At 37.5% G+C, this 20302-nt stretch overlaps 1 protein-coding gene across 4 annotated transcripts in view; it reads left to right on the top strand.

The window, feature by feature from the left end:
* Nucleotides 1-19305, top strand: part of SKA3 (spindle and kinetochore associated complex subunit 3) — a 25230-nt gene extending 5925 nt beyond the window's left edge. For 2 of the 4 annotated variants that reach the window (XM_034758767.1, XM_034758764.1), the window contains exons 3-10: nt 8067-8131; nt 10892-11057; nt 12866-13292; nt 15575-15684; nt 16503-16687; nt 16945-17154; nt 17364-17482; nt 18914-19305. In XM_034758767.1, coding sequence (XP_034614658.1) covers nt 8067-8131; nt 10892-11057; nt 12866-13292; nt 15575-15684; nt 16503-16687; nt 16945-17154; nt 17364-17482; nt 18914-18947 — 1316 coding nt within the window. In that variant the 3' untranslated portion in view covers nt 18948-19305. The other 2 variants (XM_034758766.1, XM_034758765.1) reach the window with 2 other exon arrangements.
* The last annotated feature ends 997 nt before the right edge of the window (nt 19306-20302 follow it).

Here is a 20302-nt window from a genome sequence, read left to right on the forward strand (position 1 = left end):
GACAGTGGCCAATGCCAGGTGCCCCAGAAGGAGTGAACCTAACAGGCAATGATCAAGTGATCTCTCTCCTGCCATCCATCTCCACCCTCTGACAGACAGAGGCTAGGGACACCATTCCTTACCTGTCCTGGCTAATAGCCATTAATGGACTTAACCACCATGAATTTATCCAGTTCTCTTTTAAACTCTGTTATAGTCCTAGCCTTCACAACCTCCTCAGGTAAGGCGTTCCACAAGTTGACTGTGCGCTGCGTGAAGAAGAATTTCCTTTTATTTGTTTTAAACCTGCTGCCTATTAATTTCATTTGATGACCCCTAGTTCTTGTCTTATGGGAATAAGTAAATAACTTTTCCTTATAGTCTTAACTATCTTGAGCAGTTTAGTATTGTCTGCAAACTTTGCCACCTCACTGTTTACCCCTTTCTCCAGATCATTTATGAATAAGTTGAATAGGATTGGTCCTAGGACTGACCCTTGGGGAACACCACTAGTTACCCCTCTCCATTCTGAAAATTTACCATTTATTCCTACCCTTCGTTGCCTGTCTTTTAACCAGTTCTCAATCCATGAAAGGATCTTCCCTCTTATCCCATGACAACTTAATTTATTTGGTGAGGGACCTTGTCAAAGACTTTCTGGAAATCGAAGTACACTATGTCCACTGGATCCCTCCCTTGTCCACATGTTTGTTGACCCCTTCAAAGAACTCTAATAGATTAATAAGATATGATTTCCCTTTACAGAAACCATGTTGACTTTTGCCCAACAATTTATGTTCTTTTATGTGTCTGACAATTTTATTCTTTACGATTGTTTCAACTAATTTGCCCAGTACTGACGTTAAACTTACCGGTCTGTAATTGCTGGGATCACCTCTAGAGCCCTTTTTAAATATTGCTGTTACATTAGCTATCTTCCAGTCACGGGGTACGAAAGCTGATTTAAAGGACAGGTTACAAACCATAGTTAATAGTTCTGCAATTTCACATTTGAGTTCTTTCAGAACTCTTGGGTGAATGCCATCTGATCCCGGTTACTTGTTACTGTTAAGTTTATCAATTAATTCCAAAACCTTCTCTGACACTTCAATCTGTGACAATTCCTCAGATTTGTCACCTACAAAGGATGGCTCAGGTTTGGGAATCTCCCTAACATCCTCAGCCGTGAAGACTGAAGCAAAGAATTCATTTAGTTTCTCCGCAGTGACTCTATTGTCTTTAAGTGCTCCTTTTTTATCTCAATTGTTCAGGGGCCCTACTGGTTGTTTAGCAGGCTTCCTGCTTCTGATGTACTTAAAAAACATCTTGTTTATTACCTTTTGAGTTTTTGGCTAGCTGTTCTTCAAACTCCTTTTTGGCTTTTCTTATTACATTTTTACACTTAATTTGGCAGTGTTTCTGCTCCTATTTACCTCACTAGGATTTGACTTCAACTTTTTAAAAGATGCCTTTTTATCTCTCACTGCTTCTTTTACATGGTTGTTAAGCCATGGTGGCTCTTTTTTAGTTCTTTTACTGTGTTTAATTTGGGATACACATTTAAGTTGGGCTTCTATTATGGTGTCTTTGAAAAGTGTCCATGCAGTTTACAGAGATTTCACTCTAGTCACTGTACCTTTTAATTTCTGTTTAATTAACCTCTTCATTTTTGCATAGTTCCCCTTTCTGAAATTAAATGCCACAGTGTTGGGCTGCTGAGGTGTTCTTCCCACCACAGGAATGTTAAATGTTGTTATATTATGGTCACTATTTCCAAGCGGTCCTGTTAGAGTTACCTCTTGGACCAGATCCTGCGCTCCACTCTGGACTAGATCGAGAATTGCCTCTCCCCTTGTGAAAAAAACCGGAGTCCTTGTGGCACCTTAGAGACTAACAAATGTATTTGTTTGTTAGTCTCTAAGGTGCCACAAGGACTCCTTGGGTTTTTTGCTAATACAGACTAACACGGCTACCACTGAAACCTCTCCCCTTGTGAGTTCCTGAACCAGCTGCTCCAAGAAGCAGTCATTTAAAGTATTGAGAAATTTTGTCTGCATTTTGTCCTGAGGTGACATGTACCCAGTCAGTACGGGGATAATTGAAATCCCCCACTATTATTGAGTTCTTTATTTTGATAGCCTCTCTAATCACCCTCAGCATTTCATAGTCACCATCACTGTCCTGGTCAGGTGGTCAATATGTTATGTTCTTATTAGAGCCTGGAATTACTCTCCATAGAGATTCTATGGAACATGTGGATTCATTTAAGATTCTTACTTCATTTGATTCTACATTTTCTTTCACATATAGTGCCACTCTTTCCCCCTCTCCCCTCCTCCCCCACGCCCCTCCGCACGACTTGTTGTTTTTCCAATATATTTTGTACTCAGGAATGTTTGTGTCCCATTGATTGTCCTCACTCCATCAGGTTTCTGTCATGCCTATTATATCAATATCCTCCTTTAACACGAGGCACTCTAGTTCAGCCATCTTATTATTTAGACTTCTAGCATTTGTGTACAAGCACTTTAAAAACTTGTCACTGTTTATTTGTCTGCCCTTTTCTGATGTGTCAGATTTTTTTTTTATGTGAATGTTTCTCGTCTGATCTGGCCCATACTTTATCCTCTCCTCCTGACTAAAACCTAGAGAATCTCTATCAATAGACTCTCCTCTAAGAGAAGTCTCTGTCCGATCCACGTGCTCCTCTGCAGCAATCGGCTTTCCCCCATCTCTTAGTTTAAAAACTGCTCTGCAACCTTTTTAATGTTAAGTGCCAGCAGTCTGGATCCACTTTAGTTTAGGTGGAGCCCAGCCTTCCTGTATAGGCTCCCACTATCCCCAAAGTTTCCCCAGTTCCTAATAAATCTAAACCCCTCCTCCCTACACCATCGTCTCATCCACGCATTGAGACTCTGAAGCTCTACCTGCCTACCTAGCCCTGCCCGTGGAACTGGAAGCATTTCTGAGAATGCCACCATAGAGGTCCTGGATTTCAGTCTCTTCCCTAGCAGCCTAAATTTGGCCTCCAGGACGTCTCTCCTACCCTTCCCTATGTCATTGGTACCTACATGTACCACGACCACCGGCTCCTCCCCAGCACTACACATAAATCTATGCAGATACCTCGAGCGATCCATAACCGTCGCACCAGGCAGGCAAGTCACCATACGGTTCTCCCAGTCATTATCTATGTTTCTAATGATCGAATCTCCCATTACTAACACCTGCCTTTTCCTAATGACTGGAGTTTCCTCCCCCAGAGAGGTAACCTCAGTGCAAGAGGATACCCCAACATTATGTGAAAGGAGGGTCCCAACTATGGGAGGTTTCCCCTCTGCTCCCATTGACTGCTCTCCTTCCCTGAGCCTTTCATCCTCCTTAACAGCTCAGGGGCTGTCTGACCGGAGGTGGGACAAATCTACAGTGTCCCAGAAAGCCTCATCAACATACTTCTCTGCCTCCCTTAGCTCCTCCAGTTCCGCCACTCTGGTCTCCAAAGCCTGTACGCGGTCTCTGGGGGCCAGGAGCTCCTTGCACCGAATGCACACATACACTACCCGCTTACAGGGCAGGTAATTATACATGCTACACTGAGTGCAATAAACAGGATAGCCCCCACTCCGCTGCTGGACTTCTGCCTGCATTCTCTCCTACAGCTACCTAGGTTAATGAGAGGGTTTTTGTTTAAATCAAGATGTTTTGATCATAGTTTAGTTTAAAGGTTTTAAAGAATGGCAAGTGTACCTCTCCCCCTTCCCACTCCCCTTCCAAACTCCCTGTTAGCGGCCCCTATTCGCAAAGCTCCCTGGTCGCTGACTCACTGCTTTATAAAGCCCTGGCCTTCCTGATAGCTCCGCCCCCTGACTAAGGCTCAGCCAATGAACAGAGGCTTCTAGATTTCAAACCTTGTTTAGAAGCTCACAGCATATGGTCCTTCAAACAAAACAGACAGACAAACACAAGCTCAGCACACAGCAAGTAACCCCCAAACAGAAAGACAGTACAGACAGCCACTTACCTCAAGGGTCCTGTATTTGCTCCTCCTTCACCTGGAGAACTCCCTCTCGAAACTCCCTGTTAACGGCCCCTGTTCGCAAAGCTGTGACACAAACAACATAAGTAAATTACATTACATCCTTCCCGTGCCATTGTTGGTGCACAGGGCGGAAACTAGTCTCTTCCGTTCTTCTTTGTCATTTTCTGTTGCTTTCATCTGCTCTACAGAGTTGATCAACTGTTTTGCCTGCCCTTCTAAGGGTTCTTCTGAAGGTTTCTCTTGGGCAACCTTGTTTCCTCAAACCAGTTGTTTTCCACTTGACAGCCTCATGTGGGAATCTGTGTGTTGGCACCCAGAGTTCTTGTCCCAAATATGTGCCGTGCTTCCTTCTGATTCTGATGGCAACAATCGGCTGGTTAGTGATTTCTCAGATCTTCTGTTCATAATGAAGTCTTTCCAACCAATGCCCAAAATCTTTTGTGGGCACTTATTTTTGAATGCATCTAATTTTTCTGTCTAATGATTTGGTAGATAGCCAGCTCTCAAAGCCATACATTCGCACAGAGATTATGTTTGAATTGAAAATTCTCAGTTTTGTTCTGATGCTATATATGTAAGCTTGGAAGGATTAGATTTTTATTGCTACATATCAGTAAATGTCATTTTCACTATACACACACAAACTGATGAAAAAATATTGCCATAGATGATAATTGAAACTTACCAATAGGCAAAGTAAGAAATTCTGCTTGAGAACTTATTAGAGTTTGATTTAAAGGTACTTACTTTATATATTTTGACATGATATTGACAATTCGTGTTTTAATGGTTATAGAGCTTTACATTTTTGAATCTCAACATCTGCTGTCATTAAATAATTGTCTGACACCCCATATAATTTCTCACAACTGAACATTTAAATCGACAAAAATTAAAAATGTTTTAAAATAAACATTGATATTTCTGCTGAAGTTATATAAAATAAAAAGTTCTGCCAAGCCTATGTATTTCTTTGATTACCATGCGTTTTTAAGTTTAGTAACTGCTGTGTTGCCTTTCCTATCCTTGATCTCACTTCCTTCTTGAAGTCTCTGTTGGCCAATATGGTGCTGCCTACGTAGGTGAACTGTTCTACTTTTTGTTTTTGCCTTCTAGTGTGATTTTACTGCTAGATGACTGGGCTGCTATATCAGTGTTTGTGTTGCCAGTACCCTTCTTCATTATCCAGTCTATGGCAATGCCAAACAGTGGTGATAAAATGCAGCCCTGTTTTATGACAGAGTCCAAGTTGAACTACCTTGTCTGGTTGTTTACCCTTACAGCATCTTTGTACATGGCCTTGATAATGGTGACAACTTTAGCTGGGATTCTGTAGGACTGAAGCACATTCCACAATGTATGTCTGTGCAGGCTGTTCAAATGTCTTTTGAAAAATCAATTAAATTGATGATGAGGGGAGCTTCCCAGGTTAGACATTCTTCTATGATGGTCCTTAGTATAAATATCTCCTCTACGCAGGATGTCTTGGGCCTGAGTTCTTCTCTAAACTTTGTACCCACTGCCTTTCTTCCTGCGTAGTGTCATTCAGCAGACGGCTTTCCCTACAACTGAGTAATGTAACTTCTCTCCCATTTTTGCAGTCAGTAAGATCACCCTTTTTGGATATTCTGACAATGATTCCATCTTTTCACTGGTCATTAGGGGGTCTCTTTTTTCCCAAACCGTTGACCAACTGTCTGTTTTGTTACGGTGATGGGATCAAGTTTTTAGTGTTTCTGCTGTGACTTGATCATCTCTCAACGCTTTATATTTCAGTTTCTTGATTGCAACCTGTACTTTTGACATCTCTGTTGGGCCAATGTTAATATTGAGTTGATCCAGTTTGCATGTTTCATCGAAATCTGGTGCTGAAATGGGGCTTGTCTGTTGAGAACTTCTATGAAATGTTCTGCTCATTTGTTTTTCTGGCCTACCTCAGTTGTAAGCATTTTTCCATCTTTGCTTTTTATTGGCCTATTTCCTATTTTGAAATTTTCACTTGGTAAACAACTCTGACTTTCTATCATAGCAGCAGTTTCAGCTTCAGCTGCTAGGTCTTCAGCATATCTCCATTTATCTTTCCTTGCATTGCTTTTCACTGCTTTCTTGCTCTCCTCTTATGTTTTTTCCAATATTTCATTGATCTTAGAATTCAGGAGTTTTCCTGTCAGTACTTTTCTTTCATGGATGAGAGGCCACATTTCTTGGCTTACCCTGTTCTTGCTCTGTCTACACTGATACCCAACTGTGGCTGCTGTAGGTTAAATCACATTGTCTCTGGAAGTCTGAGCACTGCTCAGGTCTGTTGTCTCTCACCTTCCTCTGCCTCTGGCAATGTCTCAAATCTGTTTTTCAGTTCAAGCAGGAATTTCTCACTGTACACTTTTGTTTTCTGTTTAAAGTTGATAATTTAGTTTGAATTTGAATTTCAGTTTAGAAATGCAAAGATTTTGGCCGCTGCTGACATCTGCTGCGCAATGTACCCTTGAGGCTTCGACAGATGACCTGACTTTCAAACTAGTGCAGTTGTGATCATAGGCGCCGATTCAGCACCCACCGGCAACTCCCCCTCTATTCCCCCCCCCTCCCTCCCCAGCTTTTGCCTCCGCCTCCTTCCCTGAATGATACCTTGGTTCCGTTTCTATAATCAGTGTAGGTTTTTTATGAGGCTAGGTGGTTAACCTTGTGCTCAACCCTCCCCACTTTATTCATGCTTGGGATGAGCAATCACATTAAAGTTCAGCAGGTCAGCTTAACCTACAGAGTGCAGTGCTGAAATGAAGGATACTAGATTTCTCAAGTACACTTGCATCTCTTTGATCACACACTCAGGGGTCAAGGAGAGGGATTCTCAAATCCCCAGAGACTGCAGCCTCCTAGGTTGCCTCATATCAAAATCGCTCTTCGAAGCTGCTCCAACTAATTTCTCTACCATTCAGTACAGCTACATCTAACACAATGAACACAGCTTGGGAGCATGCAGATAATTCACAGTGGGAGCTCCAGGTGGGTAGAGTTAATATTGCATGGGCAGGTATCTCAACTTTGTATTTCTTCGTTTTCACAAGTTTGAGTTTTGCTAAACTTGGAGTTTTGGAGGGGCATGAGATACCACTGGGCAACCTTAACTCTGCATTAATGACGTTTTTTTTTCTATTTAATCTTTGATGACAATTCAGTGCCTTGTTCCATTACCTCTAATCCTTAAAGTCAGTAGGTTTTACTTACATTTTCTGTTTCATTGTAAACCTATTGCTGCTTGTATTGTCCTTATTGATCTAGTCTGTCCTATGCTATTTGTCTATCTATTTGCATTGCTTACTTGTTTTATAGTGTATCTGCACATTTGATTCAAGGTTTTAATTTGATTTATCAACTCATACTTTTCCTGGTCTGTACATTGCCATGTCTTGTCACATAGCAGATGTTTCCTCTTGCTTCAGCTATTCACATTAATCTCAATTTCCAATATAAGGGACAAAGTCTGCCTGCTTTTGACCTACATGCATAAGTGGGAAACACTGGCATCTGTATGCAAGCAAACAAGTCAGAATTGGTATTAGATTCTGCTTTTTGCAGGTATAGATGTTTGTATCCATGTTTCTGCCAAACTGAATTGAAGGTTAACCCTGATAAGAGGTGAAATTTGGCACAGGTATCACATTTTCACAGCACATTATTATAGGAGTAGATTATACCTGTGGTGATATTGCTTCTATAAACAGGACTTTCTAGCATCATTCACTGGAGCAGTAATGGAGTGAACCTAAATTGATCCTCATCAATTTCTCTCCTCTTCCCCCTGTGGCTTTGCATCCTGTGTAATGTCAGTTGTCATGCTGCAGTCTCATGATATGTGGGGCATTTGGTTTATAATATTACACTTGGTTCTTTTTTATATATGTATTTGTTTTTTGTTTTTCATGTTGAATCTAATAGAAGTATATGTCTATGGTAGAAATAATTGAGATTACCGACTAACTTAATGAAAAGATATTAACCTCTGTTTTTCTTCCAAAATCGTTTTCCATTAACATGTATATTGAAGAATATGAAGATGAATCTCCAATGAGAGTTTTACATGACCTGCATTGTGAAGTCAGGACTCTAAAGGTAATGACTCATCACTTGCTTGTCAAACTATACAGCAACGTATCTTTTTATTTTCCATAACTTGACAGATCATATATTAAATATTCTACAGTTCTAACTCATGAAGGTTAACAACTCAGAATTTGACTTGTTTTCTTTCAGTTTGCAAGTCCTAATTATTTGTTTTCCAAACTAATTACTTTAGTAAATTCTTTGTTTATAGAGATGCTGGCACTGAATTTATAATAAACCAATTTGTGCACTTCATGAGAAGGAGAACAAATTTAGTAAGCAAACAGATCCCAGTTTCAGGCTTTCACATGGTGATTAAAAATGGTAAAAAGATTTTTAAATACACAAATATTTTGTCTACTGTCTTCTCACTCTGGTATTTAAATATTGAATTCATAGATTCTAAGGCCAGAAGCGACCATTGTGAGCATCTAGTTTGACCTCCTGTATAAGACAGGCCATACAATTTCCCCAAAATGATTCCTAGCGCAGATTTTTTAGAAAAACATCCAATCTTGATTTTAAAATTGTCAATGATGGAGAATCCACCATGACCCTTGATAAAGTGTTCCAATGGCTAAATTGACATTTGAATTGACAGTGTGCTGAAGTATTCCGTAACCCAAAATTTCTAACATAAATGTTCAGATAGGGAGTAAATTGTAGCACTGATGGAGTTCAGATTAGATGTACTAATATATACCCCAGTGAACATGTTATCTTGCTATAAGAGTTTTATGGTGAACTACATAAAAATACAATGGAAAATATGGAAGAAACTTATTATCAATGTCTAATGGTCTGTTCAAACTATTCAGTGGGTGTTTTACTCATGACTTAATTGAGAGCAGTCCCTAAGCAACTAAAATCTTTTAACGTTCTCATTTGTTTGACAGTTCCATCACTCTTAAATTTCCTCCCTTCCCCACTATCTAACATTCTAGCTAGCTGCAGGTATTTTGGCTGAAATATGCAAAAGGTCAGTATCCAATCCTGGAGCCTTAGATGAGAAGAAATGCTTCCTTCCCACAATCTGGAACTCTAACTCTACTTAACTGCTGTGTGAGCAATGCTCTGATCTTTTGCCTCCCATAATATCAAAGCAGCAACATCTCAGGACCTTTCCTCAGTGAGAAAGTAGAGACAAGGACTGAGAATTACAAATTCTGTTTGAAGTCAACTACTAAGCATCTTAGATTAAATCTTCTTTTTTAAGAGCTTCCACTATCTACTGGTTAGTGTAAAATATGGTGACAATTGTGCTGTAATGTTCTATCCAGCCAGCAAGTTTTTTAATAACTCTTCATTTCTGCACAGTGGGATTGAATTTGAACCAGATTAGTCTATTTGAAGTACTGACTTATAGGGGAAAGTCTGAGCCTTCCAGTCCCCAAATTCCCAACATGTTTTATTGCTACCATAACTTCGTACATATTTTTATATTTCTGCTGTAGGATATACTTCAGACATAAGCATGTTGTTCCATATAGCAAGGTAACTGGTGGAAATTGAAGGTGGTGAATATTGTGTTCCACTTCCTTCCCATTATCAAAGCAAAAAAATAAAAAAATTGAGTTTGTACACTTTTTGGTTTCCTTATTAATATACAGAAACTTTGTGAAGCTGGTATGGTTGTGACACGTATACTTGACACACTCCCAAAAGCAATTAAATGGAGTTAACCCACCTAATAGTACATACTCCCCTCCATCATGTATGGGCACCTATTTACTATTACCACAACTACCATACATAGCACACCACACCCATAACTGCCTCACTCAACCCAGCCTTCTCCACATACCCCTTTAATCAAAGTACCTCCTCCCAACATTATTAGTTGTGGATATTAGGTAAGAGTGTATTGGGTTAGTAGAAGGTAGTTTGGTAAAGTGGGTGGTGGAAGGCTGGCTTCCCTAGGACAGCGTTATAGTTGTGGTACATGGACTGGTGCACAGTAGTTTTGATAATGGTAAGTTTCCTTTGGGTGGAGGAATAGAACATATGTACTGTTAGGTGGCTTAACTTTTCATTTACTGATTTTGTGTCAAATATGTTGTGTGTAGCAACAAAACTACTTCATAGCAAAGATCTGTGCATTTCCTAGTTTTGTAATGATTAAGTAGGGATGGGGAACTGGGTAAAGGGAGGAGGCCTGTGTGGAAGCAGAAGTGCAGCTGATGATGATTTTATCTATCGGCTCTTGGGTGCCAACAGCTGCACATATTTATTAACGCTTTTTTTACTGGCAGCTTTGGTGTATAAACTTTCAAGAACAACAGCTGAAAATTACCCTCAAAGTTGCTCAGATATTAAGTGGCTGAGCTTCTAGCAAAAATATGCAATCTCTCATTTACAACAGCTACTGTGCCAGAGGACTAGAGAGTAGCAAATGTTGTATTTATGTTTAGAAAACATTCTAGGAGTGATCTGGGGAAGTACATACATGGTGGGAGGGCTGGGTGTTGAGGGGTCCAGGTACATACCAGGAAAATTTCCACCAAAGCACAGTGTGTTTTGAAGAGAAGATGTTTAAAAGCTGTTTAAAAATTTTGCATTTGTTTTTTACATGTGTATCTTCAGTGACTAGCCTTTTGAATAAAAGAAGCCTTTATTTAAAGAGTCAATACACTCACCCATTTGATGAAGCATACAATAAATATATTGTATACTTTATTCCCCACTGATCTTTGAACAAAACTAGGGAAGAACAAAGCTATTTGTAAATTAGTATTTTAAAACTCACGCCTCTACTTTTTTCCTTCAAAGGGTGATGTTAACGCTACCGTTGATCAGAGTCGCTCTGAAAGACAAGAAACTTATGATTTCATGAAGGCCATTAAAGTACTGATGCAAAGAAATACAACAGATCTTGAAAAAATAAGAGAACTGTTCCAGAAATATGGTTATCAACCACTTGTTAAAGATAACTCAGGTAATACTACTTGAAAATACTGTAGAACCTTTGGAAGATTAAAAATATGATTTCTGATAAAACATTGCCCTAATTGTAAGCATCTCTGTATTAAAGCACAGACCAAATGTGCTAATATTATAAACTAGTTACAAAACATAATACAGGCTTAGCCAGATTTCTTTGCATTAACATTTCTAACAGTAGGTCTATTCGTAAACCCTTGAAATAGTATGCAACTTGAAATTTTTACCCTTATTGCATGGACAAGTTAAATATCACAGTAACATGCATAAAATTACACTCCCTGACCTTGTAATCTATCTTTCATTTCAGGTGTCATTAATGTGGGCCATAGTAGTATTTGTTTTACAGTAATACTCAAAGATTTGGGGTCCCATTGTGCTGGGTGCTGTAAACACATGGACAAAATGACAAAGGTTCTAGAGTTAAGACCATTTGATGTGGTTTTTAAACATAACTGTCTTGTCCTATATTGAATACTAACTGATAATTAACAGCATGTTAAAACATGTAACACGTCTTCTTAACCCAATTTGTTATCCTAGCAGAGGCTTTGTCTACATGAGCTATTGCACTGGTTTCACTTAAATCAGTTCATACCCCTGTACTCTTATGTTGGTTTGAATGGCTTTTTTCAGTTTAGCTTAAATCAAACTGAAATAAAGCTGGTTTAAACCAAAATAAGTGTGCATCCAGCGGCTTGCACCAGTTTAATTAAATTGTTTTAAAATCACATTGTTAAACCAGTTTTGCACAGACAAAGGCCTTAGACAAAACCAAATGATTATCTAGTGGTGTCTCTTCTTCTTTAATGTTACCTCAACTTTCCCCAGTCTACTCCTTATTGATATAAAAATCCCAGTAGTACTTGAGGACTAATATAAACCCTTAACAGTATTATATTAAATTTTAAAGAAAATCAGTAAATATGTACAATACTAAAGCATTTTCAGAAGTGTCACCACTGGCACTCCTGCTACTTATACTATCATTTGAATGGCTTTCTTTTGGTTGCTATAATTTGTAGGAATTTGCAAGTGTTGTTTTCTTGAGGGTCTTAGTTTCTGAACATAACGTAGGATTTGGGCACTCAGTTACCTTTGTAGTGGGATCTTCTTCGTTCCTCTTGATTTTTTTACATTGTGCTTGTGCACATTTTCACAGTTTTCTATTAACTCTTTGTCAGTGTTGTTTTTCTTAAGAGCAGTCCAGCTGTTGCTACACTTTCTTCTATAATCTTTCCTCCTTCTCCAAATAATATTCCCTGAATTTGAGAAAATGTGTGTTTTTAACCACCTTTCCATTGTAGGGTTTCGTGTCATTTCCAGTGGCACCTTCTAGTATCAAGAAAATATTTACTTCATTTTTCAAATGAATTGCCTTTTTGTTTAAAAGTAAACATTATTCTCTCTCCCTCCATAGCCCTCAACATTTTGGTACATATTAATTTGCTTTTTATAGTTTTCAGATTTTAGTGATCATTGTGTAGGAGAGTTAAAATATTCTTTTCTTTTAACCATTTCTTTATTGAAATAAGTACACCAGAAGTTCCTTTGGATTCCTGTTACATTTAACAGGATTTCAATTTTACAACCATAGCCATTGACTACACAGCACCTCTGCACAAGGGCAGGGGACTGTGCCAGCATATCTGATTGTAGAGATTAAGAAGTAAAATGAAAATAAGTCCATTATATATCATATTTAGCCTAGGATTACAAAATAAGTCTTGTTTTCTTAGTCTATAAACAGTTCTTAAGTGGTAACTGAAATTTCTGAAGTATCCTTTGTTTTTAATAAAACAGTGGAGAACGAGGAGGAAGTTAACCATGCATCTAAGGTATCTGACCAAGCTAACTCTGATCAAGAGAAAGTGGAAGATATGTCTAGCTTTCCTGCTTGTATTGGGAAAACATCTGTGCCTAAGGATCCCCTGCGTAACCCACAGCTTTCAGATTTCGGTCTTTCACAGTACGCATTCTCCAGAACTTGGGATGTGATGGATGTACAATCCCATACAAATATGCATAAAGAAGATTCAAGAAATAGAATTCCATCTCCCAAACAGACCTCATATATAGTGCCCAAAACACCAAAATGTACATTAAAGATGGATGATTATGAGTGTTTAACTCCAAAGCTTGAACATTTTGGCATTAGTGAACATACCATGTGTTTGAATGAAGACTATACAATGGCACTTATTAATAAAAATGTTCAGACAAGAAAAAAGTAAGTAAATGTTTTTAACTTCAGACTATCCTGTGTTTTCTGTAGTAGTTTCCTCTGATTGTACTAATTACTTGCAATTTTCTGATGGTATGTGATCCTTTTTTTTCATATTGATTTCCAGCTTTGTTAGTGTTGCATTTTGAAAAAAACACTAATACACACACAGAGCAACTCTCTGTTGCTTTTTATAGATCCAGACTAACACGACTACCCCTCTGATACTTGACAGCATAATAAGTAAATTATATTTTTAAAATAATTTAGGTTGTTATACTCTAAAGTGAGGCTATTAAAATAGGTGAAGTGTTTTTTTTCACAATGTCCTTTTAAATTCTACAACTCAGACAGTTTGTCTTAATGATTTATTTCACTTAATGAAAGAGTTAGCATATGGAGTGACAAAAAAGGGCTGATAATGAAAACTGTCACAACTTTAATTATGAAGTCAGTGTTAGTGCCATGGGACTTCTATAGTTGACTCTATATTATTTTTTAAAACTCAAATGGAAAATTTGTAGTAGAATTAAACAGAAATCACAGCATAGTTGGCTGTTTTTCCTTCACACTTACTGAGTAGGTGGATTTTTTTTTTGATCAATCTTAAAATTCAAATTCTTTAAAAATCAAATCTCCAGACAGACATTATGCTCTTACGATGATGCCAATGTATGTTAGAACCGGTGGCTCAAATTGTAAATACTACAAGCACAGGCAATTCAGTTATTTTGCCTTTTTCTATACATATGAAAAATTGACATGATAATTTCCCACATATATTCCACCCATGGGCTATTCTATGGCTGCTATTTCTCTCCCCACTCTGTGGACTTGTAAAGGAATCAGTCTCAATTCATGTCTGGATCATTCTGCGGAGCCTGCACTTGGGGTGGAGGGGAGCTGATGGGAGGCTGCCGGCCCACCCTGGTTCCAAGCTCCCACGGCCAAACAACGTTATAAGCAAACATTGCGCAACTTCAAATGAGTATGTTCTCTAATAGATCAGCGATGTAACAATGAAACAACATTAACCAGCACGATGTTAAGTGAGGAGTTACTGTAGTTTAATTTTTGTTTCATTTGCCCTGCAGGATAACAATCCTCTTCTTGCACTCTCTCTTTCCTGGACTCTTTCTTGTCAGGGATATAGTGCATAAAGTATGCAGAAAGATTTTACATGCTTTTAAGCAGGCTAATTTTTGTAAATAAGACTCTGTAAAATTTAATTAGTTTATTAATTTAATGGGAAGAATCTGTATAAAGTTTGATATGTGTCTGTAGCCAGAGTGACACAAAGTAGACTTATTAAATGTCATTTTTAAACACCTATAACTTAAAATGGTTTGACTAATTGCTTTCAAAAATAATTCTAGCATACTTAAAGTATTTTCCCAATTTTTTTCGCTAGAAATACTTTTCCTGTGCAAAACTATAAGAGAGATGAAAATGTGTCTTGTAATGAAACTTGGGTTGCAACCTTCATGGAACTGCTATTAAGTAGATAATCTGTGTAACGTAACCTGTAACTCAAACAGCTTGACCAATTTTCCTGAAGCTTTAGGGGGAAAAATTCTCCTTAGTCTTGAGTAACTTTGGCAATTTTCAAGCCAAACTAACTTTCCTAGCCAGTAGGGAGATAAACATATGGGTCTTAAAATGGAACCTGGTTGCAACCTTAAAGAGACATCAACTTAAAATCATACAACAGCACTTCAGCTATAGTCATGGGAATTCCCATATCAGATCAGGCCTGTCAGTACCTTATGTTTAAGGGGAAGGTTCAAGAATCCCTGTTGGACAATTATGGAATCCGTGGTCATAGGGAAAACAGGGCTGGGAAACAACTTCCTCTGTCTTTCTCGTTGCTAATCTCCCTCCTCTGCTGTATAGATTTCAGGCAAGAGGGAGAGACAATGTAAAATAAAATGGAAATATGGACTCTAAAATCAGATCAAGTGTGGGACAAGACAACCTGAAACTACTTTTAACTTTTTTTTTTTTCCGGAATGACTAGGTTTCAAATCTCTTGGGCAATTGATAGGGCATGGATAGATTGCTGCACTTGTACGCTATGAACTATGGGATTTGAACCATAGCTTTCTTTGAGGACGAGAATGTGTGTAGTCTTATGTATTTATACAATTCCTACCACAATCCTGATCAGGCCTCTGGGTGTAACTGCTATATAAATGTTTAGTAAGTTGACAATATACCTTTAATCATGGAACCATAGTCATGGTATTTTAATATCACTTTTGATTTATTTTTTTAATTCCAATTTGTAGTTTTCCAAAGGAAGATAATAATGAAATGTGTGTGGCACCAGAAACATCATCAAAGTCCAGGGAAATCATGGTTACTCCTGGACCAGCAATGAAAACACCTAGCGAAAATGGTAAATTCAAACTATTTGTAATTAATAGTGGTAATTTTCAATTAATTCTGGAGTAAACTTTCTGCATTGACAGTTCAGGTTTGATATTAGTTTGCATTATAAGGGTTCAGAAAATTAATTTTAAAGGGCACAAAAGAAGGTGGGTTTGGCGGTGTGTAAATCTAGCATCCAGACTTAAAGATAAATATTTGTTTTCTCTCCTATCTCCAACACCATCATCCACAGAGACCAAATATGTTACTCTGTGAGTCTTTCACCTTCAGAACTTAATCGTTGCTTCAGTAATTTTAAACTTATTTATTAAAAGAACAGGAATGAAATTACGTTGGAATAAGCTGACCTGATATTATAACTTGTAACTCTTTCAAGATAGCTGTACAGTATCTTAAAAGAGAAAAATGAGACATACTTCAGAAGGTGTATGAAGATCTTAGAGCAAAATTGTACACTGACAGATATTTAAACTTTGGGAAAATTGAAGCTACGTTTATGTGAGAGATTTGTTCAGAAATAGGATGTAGATCTGTTGTAAGCAAGAGAACTGGTTCTTGAATGTGGATATTGTTATGGATTTGAATCTAAAATTTGCATTGTATAGATGGACTAAAGCGTCTAACCTTAAAGATCCTTCTAATTTAGTTATGTCTTCACCGTGGTAAAATGGTCAGCTAGTATTATATATTTTCATGCTGTTTTGGGATGTGTAAATACACAAAAATTGTTACTGCAGTCTCTAATACAGAATTGTAAAATTGAACTGTTATAGATGCCCTATGTATTCAAGCATGTAAAATTATTACTCATATCCATTATTTTAGCTGTTGATTGCCTGGCTTCTCCTTTGATACCTGTGTTCTGCACTCCTGGTCTGAAAATTCCTTCCAGAAAGGACAATACCATCTTACCCAAATCCCCGAAGATGAAAGAATCAAATATTTCTAATCAGACAGCAACACCCACTCTTCCAGACTTTGAAACAGGCTGGCTAAAAACAGAAAGTAAAGTAAGTGCTTAAATATCATTTTAGTAATCATATTTACTCAGTGACAAGTGAAAATGTACTTAGATATAATTTTTTAAATGCGTCAGTAATGGCCTTCCCTTCCCACACTGCTTTTGTGGGCAAGTGTATCACTGTAGAACCAATCTCCGTAACATCAACTTGAAGTAATTAATAGCATTCTTAATTTGTCTAATAAAACTAAACTAGTTGAAGACATTTTACTATAAATTTGAATACAATTATCATCTTTTATACAGCCATTAAAGGGGAACAAGGCTGAGTCATTGCCAGAGATTGATGTGACAGTTGAACAACACAAAGAAGATTGTGCTCCTCCTATTTTAAGTTCTGACAAGTATCTTGAACATCTCGGAAGACCCTCTCTTCCAAAAATATCTGACTATGAAAATCTCCTTAATACTCCTCCACCTCCAGAAATAACAAAGATACCAGAAGACATTCTGCAGGTTGTTTTTACTTACTTCTTGTGTGTGTTTGTGCCTGTGGAATCTGCATTCTGTTATCAGCTCAGTGGTGTGGAAAGACTACTTCATTTTACCAGATTTGAATCTGGAAATTCTTTGCTGCTTTCAGTTGAAAATGTATAAACCATAGTCATGGTTTGAATTCTTGCTCAGATAATTACCTCTTTAATCCCTTTAATGTTTTATTTTAGATATTATCAAAGTATAATCCCAAAACACATACACCTACAGTAATGAAAATGGAGACCAAAACAGGAATTGCTACAAGATTTGAAAGGAATATCCCAGATTATTGCAACAAAGAGAACAGGTGAGAGTGAATTCCCCAGATGTACTAAAGAAATTGAATTGATATAATTTAGGGGAGTATATTTGGAGAAGATATATTCATTTAGAAATTAATATTTGCTCTCAGATCAGCTACCAAAACAACTCTTCTTTGTTGTGTCTTAACAAATGTGCAATATTTGGCCTGGTATTTATGGTGACTTTCTTAAGGTTCCTTTTCTGCTTGGTCTGTAGTTCATACAAATATATATTTGTGTACAACTAATAACTTCATTTTTTATAAATAGCCAGAATAAATTCATAGAATTTAAAATGATCATGTTCAGCTGTATAACTATCAAAACTGAAGGAGTTGTGACCTGGCAAATATATAAAAGTGTGTGCTATATCAGTGGTGGGGAATACATAGCAGCTTCCCATACTAACTGGCCAGAACTGTGGCAATCTAGCAATTAAAGACGACATAGGACAGATTACTGTACCCTTCCCAAATAGCATGTGTGTATACATGCAAATACAATTACTTCATGACTCTGGGAGAATTGACTATGAAGAATGTAAACAGTCAAGAAATACGGCTTACGCCTTTATTAATCAGGAAGGAACCCAAGTATCCTTTAAATGTGCAGTCCAAGGACTTAATCAAATCTAATGCTCATTCTTGTACAAAGGAGGACAGGAAAAAAATTAATGTCATAAAACTCTGTAACTTTTTTACCTTTTCTTTCTTCAAGGGCTCTTTGCCCACTCCCTGAGAACCAATGCCAGAATGGTTTCTTCAGACGTTCTACTGTTCAAGATTAGGTCATTAAAACCAGGGAACAGAAATAACCACCTGTGACTTAAATGACCAATCACGCAGCCCAAATAGAAAATTTTGAATACTCAGATGCTTGCAGCAAATAGTTTGAGAATAAATCTATAGGTTGAAACAAGTTTGCACAACGTATCTGAGCAATTCTGCATAATGGATAAATTAGTAAAAATCCTGTTCAGATTGATCAGGAAAAGAATACATTATTTGTGACAAATAACTTGACCTACTATGGAGATCTCACACAGGATGATATTCCTCTGCTTTAGTGTTCTTTATTGTGCTTGTTGCTTACTCTGATATTAAACTTGTAATTGCTACAGATTTTAGAGTATTGGTGAGGAAAAGACAAGTCTTCTTCAGAGTTAAGGTCATCATACCACAGTATTCATGAGAGCCCTGAATGAAACCGAGAACACTCTGGCTTACATCAGCTAGTATGTTTGATATTGGGATCCACTCTAGTTCTGTATCAAATAGAATAAAGCTTTAATTTAGATGGACTTTTTCCCTGTCAAGCAAGATTTACAAAGAAATGTCTCTTTCAAAGGCTTTCTGCTTGAACTGACAAACTTAGTTCTCTTTGTTGAAGACACTACTGAAATGTTAAATAAACTTCTATTCTGGATATATTTGCAGAGGATATTCTGAATCTATCAAATCAAATGATTGAGAGTGAGCTGAGCATGGTTCTGGATTTTGAGCCACATTCATGGATCTTCTGAGTCTTACAGAACTTAAAGCATTCGAAGAAATAGAAAACCAGTGAAAAAAGACCTATATCTCAATTTCTAATAACTTTCAGCAAGACCCAAGGAACTAGTTATGCAAAACTCTCATGGAAAAGAGATGTACATTGTCATAACTTTGCCTTTCTTCAACAACATACATCTCCATGGCACTAGCTGCAAACTTGGAAGTGGGAGGCATAGGAGAAAGAGGACTTCTTATACACAGCTGGGGCGAGTAAAATCGTTTTAATTAATAATTTGTACTAAATCTCATATTAAAATAAAGCACTCTCAAAAATATATTTGTGCTACATTTCTGTTAGTGATGATGTGGTTCAAAGAGCTTTGCAGAATAATCCTTCATTTAATTCAGAACTGGTGACACATTCCATATGATTATTTCTGTCTGCTTACACATGTTTGTGCAGTATACTAGAGAGAAGAGGATGATTCAAATAATACACTAAACTGAAACTTCAATATGCTGCCTTAGAAAGTAAAATCTCTAAATCTTTCACTTACATTATATATCTTGTTAAGAGCACTGAATTTAAGGTCAACATTTTATTAAAATATCTGTTTTGTTGTCTGTAACCAGGACCTTGAAAACCACTCCAGTGACTAAAGAACTAGAAAGAGGAATAAATACAGTGTTACATAAACAGCTTCTAAATAAGGAACTGTTTACGCACATACGCTAAGAAACTGGTTCTCTCTTTGGGGCGGGGAGAGAAACAAAATGAAGAGGAAATGAGAGAACTGTATTGAAAAACATTTTATAAAAAAAGGACGGGGAGGTGTTAAATATTTGACCCACTTTAGATAGATACTTATAATGTGAAAGATAGTTGCAAATGCTGAATTGTTTTAATGAATTTTTGAAAAGATCATTCCTAATCACATCACTTTTGATCCATGCAAAGTGATGGTGGTTTGTAGTTATCAACCTGAATTCCAGCACTCTCCTCCCAAGTAGTCCTTATTTTCAGAGGCCTTGTTATCCAGAATGGGGCCTGAGAGGCATTACAAGCAGGAAAACCAATAATAAAGAACTGCTTAAATCCTGTCCCTTAAAAGCAGTCTGATACAGAGGAAATTACTTGTACTGATTTGAAAGGAAAACGCTAGCAAGAGGCAACTCTGAATGTTATAGGCAACAGACTTCTGCTGCATAGTTCCTCTCATTATTCATAACGAATGGGTAATTCCTCCTACCTCTAGAATTTCGAGGCGGTCCACTGTTGTTGCTGGGAGCTCTGGGACTAAGCCCTTCCCTTTGGCTTAGGCCACCAAAATT

The sequence above is a fragment of the Trachemys scripta genome, chromosome 1, assembly GCF_013100865.1.
Source record: "Trachemys scripta elegans isolate TJP31775 chromosome 1, CAS_Tse_1.0, whole genome shotgun sequence".
NCBI classification, from domain to species: Eukaryota; Metazoa; Chordata; order Testudines; family Emydidae; genus Trachemys; species Trachemys scripta.